The sequence below is a fragment of the Myxocyprinus asiaticus genome, chromosome 29, assembly GCF_019703515.2.
Source record: "Myxocyprinus asiaticus isolate MX2 ecotype Aquarium Trade chromosome 29, UBuf_Myxa_2, whole genome shotgun sequence".
Classification (NCBI taxonomy): Eukaryota; Metazoa; Chordata; class Actinopteri; order Cypriniformes; family Catostomidae; genus Myxocyprinus; species Myxocyprinus asiaticus.
Window position 1 is genome coordinate 6,546,633 of NC_059372.1, and position 13,207 is coordinate 6,559,839.

Sequence of the window (13,207 nt, forward strand, 5' to 3'; positions counted from 1 at the left end):
AAAAATGGAAATTCACCTTTTGTGTTCTTCAGTAGTAGTAAAGTCGTACAGGTTTGCAATAACATGAGGATGAGCAAATGATCACAGAATTTTCATTTTTGGGTGACCCCTTTCTGGGTTTCTGGAAATTTCAAAATGAATCTTAACCCAGGATCACATAAATATAAAAAATAATTCACCTTGAAGTAACCATTGTATGTTCACTTTGCTAACGGCCTTGTAGACAGCCCTTCTTGAAGGTATTCTGTTGCTCACTTGCATTTGAAACAACCTTTCGAGGAGCGTTCCTTTAAAGGGCGCAAAATTGCCATTTGGAATCTGCCCCATATCGGAATACACTGACGCCTATCTAATCTTCACAAAGATTACCTCCCCCTACTGGGCGCTCCATTGAATTCCTGACTTGAAAGCCAATGGCCTGCCTTCCCGTTTCCATGGAGACCAGAAGTAATGGTATTGGGCAGCCGCCGACTCTTTCCTGTGTGTAATGATGACAAAAGCTTTCCCGGGGCAGAGCTTGGAGATAACACACTTATCTCCGACCTCTCGTCTGCACCTCTCATCCTCTCCCTCTCCCTCAGGCTGTATTCCTCACCACAGACACTTTATTCCACCACTAATAACACTCCTCTTTTCCCTCTCCTGGTGGCTGTGCTCCCCGGAGTCACCTTAAAGACCTGCGACATCACAGAGCTGACCGAGCATTTCCTGTTGCCATCTCTTGATTATTGTGTCCCCTCCGTTTACCCACCAAATTAGAATGCATAATGTGTTCGTTAAGAAATGCTAGCGTATGCATATGGACTGATGCTTAAATTCAACAAGGCTCATTTGTATTCAGTGCCGGTGAAGGCCAAGGCCAAATTAAATTGTTTTATCAAGGCTGTCTGATTATAGGTTGTGAGAGCTTGTAGGAGATAGCGTTTAAATATTTATCTTTTACCTGACGAAGTGCTGCAGTATGTCCTTTTATAGATGTGCTCTTATAGCAGTGACGTTAAACGTTGCTAAATATACTTTAGTGTATAACCTTTCTCAAATACTTGTGATTAGCAATGATTTTTAAGTGCATTGCTATGTGAATTTCTCATGACGCAAAAGTTTACAATAGAAGTGCTTTAGCTTTAACAGGGTTCCCACGCATCCTGGAAAACCTGGAATTTTGCAATGCAGTTTTCCATTCGTGAAAATGTAATGGAAAATTTGAAAAATACCTAAATGTCCTGGAACATAATGATTTGTCCTGGAAAATATTTTAGTATAGTAGAACTGTTTGACTGAACCTGATAATGATCGGGACTCGAAAAAGGAGTCAAATGCAAACATTCGTATAATTTTGTCACTGCCGGTGGCTGCGCATTGTGAAACGGTTAACGTCAATGGTTAACTGTCATAAACGAATCCCTTTCACATCCTTTTTTTCTGCTCATCTGCTGTCATCACTGCTTTGCTCTGACGAAATAGTTTTAAATATTTGTATTGTATTTATATACAAAATAAGATTTTTTTGTTACAACATTGCTGTGATGTTAACCACAAAAATATTTGCCGGACGGACCACTGATATTTTTGGAAAAGTAATTCACACCCTGAGTTGGTAGCATGGTGATTCGGCATTCAAACCTCAAGTTGTTAATTAACGTTCAATAATTCAACAATCGCAGTCTGCTAACAGTTACCACATGTAATATGTGGAAAACATGAACTCCATCGTGGAATCTAGTCATAAAAACGGCATTAGTTATAAAACGCAAAATGTCATGGAATACGACATATTTGGGCAAAAAATAATGTTTGAAAGCACAGTAAATCAAATAAAAATTGCGATATGTCCTAGTGTGATAATTAAACTTCAAAAGTCTGTGATTTAATTAAACAAATATATAATCTAAAAGTGATGCACACTTGAAAATGAATGTGTAAAGCACTTGTGTGTGAGATGACAGAGAGCAGAGCACTCTGAGGTGTGCAGCACATGCAGACTATGTATTTATATATTTAAATCACAGCTTCACCGAGATTAATACAATTAATAATCACACTGGGCCATGGAGCGAACTGCTTATCTGGAGGTGAGAAACTACTGTCAAAAGCACAGAACACCAAAATAAAAGCACCATTTAAATGGACGCATGTGCTTTTGCTTATATTACACTTGTTGGGCCCATAAAATATCCTGGAAATGTCCTGGAAAATTGTGCCTTGAAAAGAGTGGGAGCCAATTAAAAGGAAACGTGACGAAAAAGGTTAGCGAGATGATCTGCTGCATTAAATTCACATTGTACAGTCATGGGAAATCACATTCTTCAGGCACAGGTTTAAAGAGCTCACATTTCGTACTTTTATAAAGTTCTGTGATGGATACAGTTGTTTGTAAATTTGTATTGGTTTTAATATTGCATTAGAGGCTACATAGAGGATAATGAGATTAAAAATGAGCCGTCCGATAATCTGATACATCTGATATCTCTCAAGGTTCTTCATTCATATCGGCCAGTATATTTCATATTGCTATCTTTAGCTTTTCGTTTGTTTTTTTTCTGTCTTTCTTCTTTGGTTCATTCTTTTATGTGTTAGTTCGCTATTTTGCTTTGTTAGTTTTACTTCTTTTTGTTTGTAGGGTCCTTTTATTGTTTTCGTATCTTAATTGACTCTTTGTTTTGCTCTGTTTTGCTTTCTGTTGCTTTCGTTTACTTCCATTCGTACTTTTTTCATTTATTGGTTCAATCTTTATTCATTTGTTGGTTCTATCTTTCTTACACTTTCTATCACTCATTTATTTGATCTCACTTTTTCACTCGTTGGTTCTTTGCTCTTAATTTGTGATTCTTTGGTACTTTTGTACGCTTATCCACCCTGCTCTTTTGTTTTTATCATTGGATCTTCATTTGTTTTTGTTGGATCGCCGATTTCATTCACCATTGCCCTTCTCTGGGCTGTTTTTAGTCCCAGTACATCTCTGATGGATCATTTAGCACTTTTTTTATTTTAATTTTATTTTTTATCCCCCTTTCTCCCCAATTTGGAATGCCCAATTCCCACTATTTACTAGGTCCTCGTGGTGGCGCGGTTACTCACCTCAGTCCAGGTGGCAGAGGACAAGTCTCAGTTGCCTCCGCTTCTGAGACCGTCAATCCGCGCATCTTATCACGTGGCTCGTTGTGCATGACACCGCGGAGACTCGGTGGAGGCTCATGCTACTCTCCGTGATCCACGCAAAACTTACCACACGCCCCATTGAGATCGAGAACCACTAATCGCAACCACGAGGAGGTTACCCCATGTGACTAGCAACTGGGCCAATTTGGTTACTTAGGAGACCTGGTTGGAGTCATTCTGCACGCCCTGGATTTGAACTCGCGACTCCAGGGGTGATAGTCAGCGTCAATATTCGCTGAGCTACCCAGGCCCCCCTCATTTAGCACTTTTAAGAACAGTACTATTAGCTACATTTTTAAGGAAACAAACTGTTTTGCATATGTATATAAATTAGTACTAATAATAATAATAATAAACTTTCAATCTTAACTTTCCTTGATTCAGGCTTAGTTTAAAGAATCGTGAAACGAACTGAACCGTGAGTTCAGTATTGTGAACCGAATCATGTGATGAGTGAACCGTTACACCCCTAATCTATATGTGTTCTCTATACTCTATCTTCACTTGTAATCACTGTTTTACTAACACGCAGGTATTAGTATTATCCATGTTTCAGCTCGTTTATCTGTCATGGCCTATCTCAGCTGTTTTCATACCGTACCAATACCTGCTAATCACAATAAACCCACAATCAGATCGTACAGTCCTGGGAAATCATATTATTCTGCCACAGGCCTTACAAAATGCACATTTCCTACTTTAAAGTCCTTGAGACTTGTGTATTGGGCATAGCCAGCAGCCATATCACCTTGTAGCTGTAGACTGGTTACCCACTGAAGCTAAGCAGGGTTGAGTCTGGTCAGTACCTGGATGGGAGACCTCATGGGAAACTAAGGTTGCTGCTGGAAGAGGTGTTAGTGAGGCCAGCAAGGGGTGCTCAATCTGCGGTCTGTGTGGGTCCTAATGCCCCAGTATAGTGATGGGGACACTATACTGTAAAAAGGCACCGTCCTTTGGATGAGACATTAAATCGAGGTCCTGACTCTCTCTGGTCATTCAAAAGGGCACTTCTTGTAAAGAGTAGGGGTGTAACCCCGGTGTCCTGGCCAAATTTCCTTCATTGGCCCTTATCCATCATGGCCTCCTAATAATCCCCATCCATTAGCTGGTGTGTGGTGGGCATAGTGGCACACTATGGCCGCCGTCGCATCATCCAGGTGGATGCTGCACACTGGTGGTGGTTGAGGAGATTCCCCTGTTCACCGTGTAAAGCGCTTTGAGTGTAGTGCCAGTTATTTAGAGCTTTTCTGAAACGTTCATTCATTCATATTTCTACTGTATATTTGTATTCGTTTTAATTTTGCTTTAACCTGCGTCTACACACTTTACTCTAGTAAACAAATAGTCATTTCTGATTTTAGATTTCTGATTTCTTCTCGCTCAGCCCTAATGGTTTTTCATTAGTGTGTTTTTATAGTGGACAGCAGCGAGCAAACACTTTTACACATTAATTAAAGCTTTTAGTGCCGTCTCACATTTTCCATTTCCAGCGTCTGTCTAATGCAATCACAGGCACTCTCGACAATTTCTGTGTGAGTTTTTCTTTTTAAATCTTTTAGTAAATTAGCGCTTTTTTTTATGAGATGTTACTGTATCTTTACTGATAAAAAAAGGATTATGAAAACAAACTTTTTTGGGGTGGATGGGGGTAATAGTCCGGTAATGTGTATTTAGAAAGTAAACGGGGTACCCTTTTTCAATAATATGTTCTGAACTCAGATCATTCCTTAAATATAACTTGTAAACTTTATTAATGTTGAGGTTTCTATCTGTTTTATTATTTGTCTCTGAGATGTTAACTTCTCTTTTATTGCTGTATCAGTTTTGATCAAGAACTAACAAACCTCAATTGGATTCACTCTGACAGCCACAAGAAAAAGTTACAAACTGGTTTCAGAAATGCAGGAGAACTTTTACAAACTGCAGACGTGTCTAATCTCTGAGGTGGTTTGTGTTCAGGCTTTGTTGTTTTCGGGTGGTTTCGTAAATTTGTTCTAGAGAATCACATGGCAGTTGCTTTGATTTCGCCGCCCACTCAGTGCTGCTGTTTCACCTTTATTTTTACTTGAACGTCAAGAGGATGTAAAATAAGGACACTAAACCCTTGTTTGTATGTTGTTTTCTCCCATCAGAACACGTTTGCTCCATAATCGCCTCCATGTTGAGGAACCTGAAAGCACAGCAGAGAGGTCGACTCCTCAGCAAGTTCACAGAGAACGACTGCGAGAAGGTAAAAATAAGACCGCTGATGATACAGCTTCATTATTTTCTGCTTCTAAAAATGGCAGGAGTGACAGAAGTGTTTCGGAGAGTTCAGTGGCAGATGGGTTTAATGCAGAGTTTACGCTAAATAAAGATTGTACAGACTTTATTCGTAGGTCAGATGATGTTGTGGTCATGTATGACTTGGCACTGTAAACATAAAATCATTACATTTTACAAGCAAAAAATAACAGTCTAAGTTTTAAGTTATTATAAGTGTCAAAATAATTTTTTTATTTATTATAAATTAAAAACTGAACATGAAGGTAGTTTTAAAAGAAACATAAAATGTGTAATTCTTCAAGTTTTAACCGGTAACTAATTTAATTGTGCAAGCTAAACTTCCAAAAGTTGAAAACTAATTCTTTCCTTTTTTCTTTCATAAATTTTTTTTTTTCTTGTCCATTCTTTGGTTTGTTAATTTTTAATATGTTCTTTTGTTCATTAGTTGTTTTTTGATTCATTAATTTTTTTTTTCACTCTTTATTGTTTCTTTGTTCGTTGTTCATTCTTTTGTTAATCACTATAAATCATTTGTTTTTTATTTGTTAGTTCATTTAGTTCGTTGTTTATTTTTTATCCTTCTCATCATTGTTTTTTTTTTGTTTTTTCGTTATTCAGTATTTTAATTGTTCATTGTTTATTTTTTCGTTTGTTCATTGTTTAGTTGGCAGTTCAATTGTTCATTGTTTATTTTTTCCTGTTTGTTTGTTATTCTGTAGATAATTTGTTAATTGTTTTGTTTATCTTTATGGTTTGTTTTTTGTTTGTTCTGTCTTTATTTGGAAGTTCATTTGTTCGCTTGTTTTTTTGGGTTTGTTCGTTCTTTAATTGGTAGTTTGTTTGTTTGTTCATTGTTTTGTTTGTTTTTTCGTTTGTTTGTTCTTTATTTGGTTCCCAACCAGGGTAAGCAGGTTCCAGGGGGTACGTGAAAAGAATTGGATTTTGCTATGTTGAACCTAACACAATCACATGTATGGCTTAAAATAAAAATAATAAAATTAGGGATGGGTAAAAATATAGATTTTCCTATCATTTGTGATCTTCATTTGAACAATACCAATATCGATATTTTACTCTATGCAACATTTGGCCCAAGATCTTTTCACTGCCTGTTGAGAGTAAAAGTTTTGTTTGACTTGTCCCGTGTAATGTGTGTCCAAAGACGAGATCCACGCAATCCATTTGTCATTGAATAATGTCTCTTAATACCCTTTCTGTTCTTTACAGTTTGTTGATCAAAAAGAGACATTAAACTTTCTCTCCCATTAAAATGCACTCACTAGCTGAACTGCTGTCAGTAGTACCGTTTTAGCTCAATGTAAGTACTTGTGAATTGTAAAAATTATGCATGTAAACAATAAACATGTGATAAAATATATGTATGCAATATAATATATTCAATTCCAAGACATCATATTTATTGATGGAATACATGGAATTTGTACATTTAAAAAAAGCTCAAATGTGACCTAAATTGAAAACCTAGTGATAAAATTACAGTTGTCAAATTAATATTTCATAATATACCAAGTTAGAAGGTCCCCTGTATAATTAACAGCATTAGCTGAGAGAACATTTATTTCCTATGTAAGCAAAATGGACATTATAACTGAAATATACCTGGAATATAATTATTAATTATCATTAATTATAATCAATATTAATAACAATGTTAAATGATTTAGTCTTTGGTCGATGAAAGGGTCATTTAGCCTTACTGATGGTGCTGTAGGGGTACAAAAAAGGTTGGGAAACACTACAGTAGGTCATTGATACGTTGTTTATTTTTCCGTTGTTCATTCTCTATTCGGTAGTTCATTTGTTTGATGTTTATTTTTTGTTTGTTTGTTCGTTCTTTCTTTCTTATGACTCATCACCCATACTCAAGCGTGCATTAATACAATCCATGTTTTGGCTGATATATGTGTTTTATGGACTTCCACTGCCGTAGTCGTACTGTACGCTTTGTCTTTTTGTTATATGTCTTCTTTAGTCGTGGTTAGGGGCCTCCACACCTGTGCAGACACGTGTGCCGTTTCACAGAGCTGCTATCGCTCAGCAGTCACTACTCTTAAAATAACCCTCACAGTCCTGCTGGGCTCTGCTTTATCACTCTGACAGCAGCACTGCATTATTGGTAGTTTCAGCAGCTGAAGGATATTGGCCATATGTGCTTCAGATTGTCACAGTATGTCTGCACCAGACAGATAATGACGAATGTTTCTGTTTGTCTTTAAATAACACAACAAACCTTTATCACATGAAGGCTTTGATGCCATTTGAGTTAAAGCTGATGTGTTGAATTTTCTGTGCCTTTAAGGCACTAAGTGGAATTGCAAACAATACTGACTGTTTTCAGGTTTCACGAACATCCCCCTGTTGGCCATCGGCAGGAAAAACCAATGGTTTTGACCCAAACTCACGTAATATCGTGCAAGATAACTGTTCATTTAAATTCGGCTATTTTATGCAGTTTATTTGCTATTATTACGTTGTATTATTTATATCAGAAATATATTGGCCATCGGCCCACCTGCTCTCTAGATATCTGTATCAACATACACCGTTAAAATGCCCATATTTGTTGACCACTAAAAAGGAGATTTTATTTTAGTGTCCAGAAAATTATGCTTGTTCTTTAAATGAAGATATTTTACATAGTGTGAATTTGCATCCTGAAACACACGTCCAATTGCGTGTGATGTTTCTTGCTACTCTCAACTATATTTGTGTTTTTGTGTGGAGTGTTTGTTGCATTTTTGGTGCATATGTAATCCCCTCTTGTTCGCTCGCTCTCTGCAGGTGGACAGACTCATGGAGCTGCATTTTAAGTACCTAGACGCGGTTCAGCTCGCAGACAAGAGAATTGAAGGAGAGAAGCACGTAAGAACTGCACACACACACATACATACATGCGTTGGATTGGCAGTATCTCTTCCATGAGGGCAGATGTGTGTGTGAAGATACGAGCAGACCTACCACACTCAAATGTCACTGAGAGACCTGCAGGTCGGACACTCGACACGCTTTTACTGTGGGGTTCTGTTGCACTGCTCACCTTTACTGCAGAATACTCTTAAACTTTACACTTTTACACTGAGCAGTGATTGCCCTCAGATTCACATCAGTCCCTGCTGGATCTACAGTCCAATAATGCCGTAACTCCGGGGTTGAACCAGAGAAAGGCACTACAAGGGGTTTATGGACAGATTTACAACACATATAGAAATTTCTTATTGATAAAATATTTAATAAGAAGTACACACTGATGTTGCTTGCAAAGAACACTTTATATTTACTAAAGGAATAGTTCACCCAAAAAGAAAAATTCTGTCATAATGCACTGAGAGATGCTCGTTTAAAATGTTCAAGCAAGAACTTGTGGTGTTTAGCGCTAAAGCTCATTCGCATTGGCTTCCACGTTCAAGCGAGAACTTGTGGTGTTTAGCGCTAAAGCTCATTCGCATTGGCTTCCACGTTCAAACGAGAACTTGTGGTGTTTAGCGCTAAAGCTCATTCACATTGGCTTCCACGTTCAAACGAGAACTTGTGGTGTTTAGCGCTAAAGCTCATTCACATTGGCTTCCACGTTCAAGCGAGAACTTGTGGTGTTTAGCGCTAAAGCTCATTCGCATTGGCTTCCACGTTCAAGCGAGAACTTGTGGTGTTTAGCGCTAAAGCTCATTCGCATTGGCTTCCACGTTCAAGCGAGAACTTGTGGTGTTTAGCGCTAAAGCTCATTCGCATTGGCTTCCACGTTCAAGCGAGAACTTGTGGTGTTTAGCGCTAAAGCTCATTCGCATTGGCTTCCACGTTCAAACGAGAACTTGTGGTGTTTAGCGCTAAAGCTCATTCGCATTGGCTTCCACGTTCAAACGAGAACTTGTGGTGTTTAGCGCTAAAGCTCATTCGCATTGGCTTCCACGTTCAAGCGAGAACTTGTGGTGTTTAGCGCTAAAGCTCATTCGCATTGGCTTCCACGTTCAAGCGAGAACTTGTGGTGTTTAGCGCTAAAGCTCATTCGCATTGGCTTCCACGTTCAAGCGAGAACTTGTGGTGTTTAGCGCTAAAGCTCATTCGCATTGGCTTCCACGTTCAAGCGAGAACTTGTGGTGTTTAGCGCTAAAGCTCATTCGCATTGGCTTCCACGTTCAAGCGAGAACTTGTGGTGTTTAGCGCTAAAGCTCATTCGCATTGGCTTCCACGTTCAAACGAGAACTTGTGGTGTTTAGCGCTAAAGCTCATTCGCATTGGCTTCCACGTTCAAACGAGAACTTGTGGTGTTTAGCGCTAAAGCTCATTCGCATTGGCTTCCACGTTCAAGCGAGAACTTGTGGTGTTTAGCGCTAAAGCTCATTCGCATTGGCTTCCACGTTCAAGCGAGAACTTGTGGTGTTTAGCGCTAAAGCTCATTCGCATTGGCTTCCACGTTCAAACGAGAACTTGTGGTGTTTAGCGCTAAAGCTCATTCACATTGGCTTGCGTGCTTAAGACCTTCGTCAGTCATTTACAAGCCGAGAATGAAACAAATTTAGCCATTTTTGTCCGATTTGAAATGACCTGAGAACCGTTACTTTGATATGTTCGTCAATCTCAGTATCAGTCTATGACAAAGTGAAATTAAAGATAAATATTAACAACTAAAAGTTTTGTTGTAATAAAAAGTGTTCTAAAAAATTGTTACATAAAATATTTGTGATTATTGTCTAGTGCAGTGAGTATAACGACTCCATAGTCTTTTTTTTTTTTTTGTAGTCTGGAGCCCTGCTATATAGCATATATGCTGCACAATTTGAAGTATCGTTTTTGTCTGTAGCACAAACCGTGCGGGACGGTTTACATGCTTAATTTTAATGCTTAGAAATAAGGGTTTATAACAGAGTATTAGCAATAGTAATAGTGTGCGTGCCTTTGCTAACTGCACTAATTGGCAATTCTTCCCCCAAGTAATTCAGCAGTTTAGTAGTCTGATTCTGGGCTGTTTACAGTTGCCAAGCAACGTAACAGTCAAAGATCATTTGAAGAATGGTGCAACCTGCCGCATTAATATGGAATTCAATTGATGTGCGGCTCATCCAATCAGATTTAAGAGCCGTAACTATCAGTTTTATAAGATGTAGGGTCTCGTCCAGTGCTAATTAATGTGCAGATGATTAGAAGGCAGATATTAAATGATGATGATAATTAGCAGGAAAGAGTCATTATTCTAGGTTATGTGTCTGTATTTTATTAACCAGCTACTATATGCGTATATGTATTTGTGGAGATTGTGTTGTAGTTTAGACTGTGTTTTGTGTGTGTGTGTGTATGTAGAAGGGATATTGTGTGTTTGGTTATACTGTGCTGGTGTGATATTGGCGTGCGTATGTTGCGGATGTGAGCAGGGCACTGATGAAGAATCCTGCGGTGTGTTTCTAATTGATCCTAATGTGTTTGTGTGTGTGTGTTTATGACAGCAAATGTTTTCTGGAAGGATTCAGGTAGGGGTAGATGATAATATAGCAAAAAACGTATATCTCTATATTTTTTTGCCTTTTTCGCAATATTTAATAGATATATCAGTAGCTATAGTAGTAGTATTTTTAGTAGTATTTGCTCTGAACTGTTTTGTTTTTTTCAAACAGTAACCATAATTTTAACCAAACACAGTTTTGCAAAATAGATTCAAAATGTTTAAAGCAAAGAACTAAAACTTAGTAAAAAAAAAAGAGGGATTTATTTTGCGATAATGACTGGCTGAATTAACCCTTTAAGCTTAATAGTCAATATATTAATAACTTCAGTCTTGACCCACACAAAATAGGTTTCGTTTGAAAGCTTAGAAGCTCTACTTTCTAAAGCATGCATGCATTATGACTAAAACTGAACAAGCGCCTTGAAATTTGCAAACAAATCAGAAGTGCTCCGTTTTGATCATTGATCAAAAATTGCACTGTACATATTATTGCAATCAGTAAAAACATCAAACTAATCAAATAGCCATGTGTCATATGTTATTGGGAAGCTCTCAAAGAGTAGAATATTATTAGCCTATTTGTTTTACTCACAGACATAAATATAGCGAGTAATAGCGAAGTATATCGGTGCGTCCCAAACCGCACACTTCTGCACTACTTTACGTCATTTTTAAGTGTAAGTAGTCCGAGTAGTATGTTTACACTGAAAATGCAACAATAAGAAGTGTACTACAAGTATCCGGATGATGCACTTTTTCAACCATCAAAACGGAGTGTGGAATGTTAGACACTTGGTGCACTCATCGGCGCATGTGGCTTTCCTTACATAGCGGAAGGGGCGGAGTTACCGGCAGCGATGGTGATCTGGCAAATCAACTGTAAATAATGGAGAATATTACAACTAGCTAAACGTCTGTGAAGACAGCACCTTACAAAAGTGAGTTAAATGCTTTACCATCATACCATGCTGTGTGAATATGTATATTATAGAGATATAAGTGTTGAACTGAGGATGGATAGCGCGCTAAAGCTAGCGGCAACACAACGCTTGGGTTTGAAACGTAACTTCCGTCAGCTGTTAAACAGTGAACACTTCCGTGTAGTAAAAAACCATTGAACGTTCCATTTGGGACAATACTACACTTTGAAAATTCATACACTTACAATTTGTAAGTGCATAGTGTATAGTGTGTCATTTGGGACACAGCTTTTGTCTTTGACAATTATGTTGGTGTTGCTTATATGCTGCATTTTCACCTATAACTTCACAAAAAATAAACAGAACATAAAATATCACATATCATTACTTAGAGGAGGTGATTATATTTCAAACTAGTCCACAAGGTAATCGGATGCATTGATCATTAGATAATCCACACGAAGCACAATGTTACATATGACCACCAGGAGATGGCGCCAAGTACATGACACAGACTCAAAGATCCAGACTCATTGAGTCAAATGGCACTCATTGTGTAAAATCTCATTACTAAAATCATGTCTACATGCTATCCATACCTTTAGTCATTGTTGTGTTTGCATGTGTATTTAGTTCTTATGTACAATTATGTTTTATTTGTTTGGAGAGTTTTTTGGACACATTGAGACATTTTTGGACACTATGATAAATGATTATTGTAATGCTATAACTTTTGATTGCTTTGTCATATCAACACAAATTTTTTCTCAGATACAGTTGACATAATTGGGAACGAAACAAAAGTCATTTTTCGGAGCCACCTTATTTACACCCAGAGATATAAGAAAAAAAGGATTTTTTGGCTAATTTGTTTTGTGATTTTTTTCAGCAGTTTCTTAGGCTGAGAGTCTCAGAATGTATTCATAATATATTAAAACAATTGAAAAGTTTTATTTACAATAATACCAAACGTTTTTTTTTTTTTTTTTTTTTTTTTTTTTTTTTTTAAGTTGTAAGGCTTTAATTTTGGGTATGCCACTGAAACAGGAACTCTTTAAAAACACCTTCAGAGCTTAAAGGATTAAACCGATTATTACATGACTACTTTACAAAAACATTTACCCATTGACATAATTTTGACAAATATTAATTATCCCTTGAGTTGAAGTTATTTTATTATGAATGAAGAGAGACCGAGATACAAGAAGATAGTACAGCTATGTAAAAAATCCGTTGTCTGTGAAAACAGTCAGTTATAACGTTTTGCGAACATTATATGAACAATACTTGATTGCAGAATGCCGCGATGAAAATGTCTGTTTTGAACTAATTCACAGAAATGAATCATACTAATTACAACTGTAATAATGTTTTTGCTGTTGAAGCTTAAATCAAACACACATTTGAA

General features: G+C 37.4%; 1 protein-coding gene across 1 annotated transcript in view; it reads left to right on the top strand.

Moving 5' to 3' along the window:
* Window positions 1–13,207, top strand: part of LOC127419644 (beta-catenin-like protein 1) — an 82,807-nt gene that overhangs the window by 45,144 nt on the left and 24,456 nt on the right. The window contains exons 12-13 of the mRNA XM_051661214.1: window positions 5,292–5,389; window positions 8,227–8,307. Of these exons, the coding sequence (XP_051517174.1) occupies window positions 5,292–5,389; window positions 8,227–8,307 (179 nt within the window). The remainder of the gene's footprint in view (window positions 1–5,291; window positions 5,390–8,226; window positions 8,308–13,207) is intronic.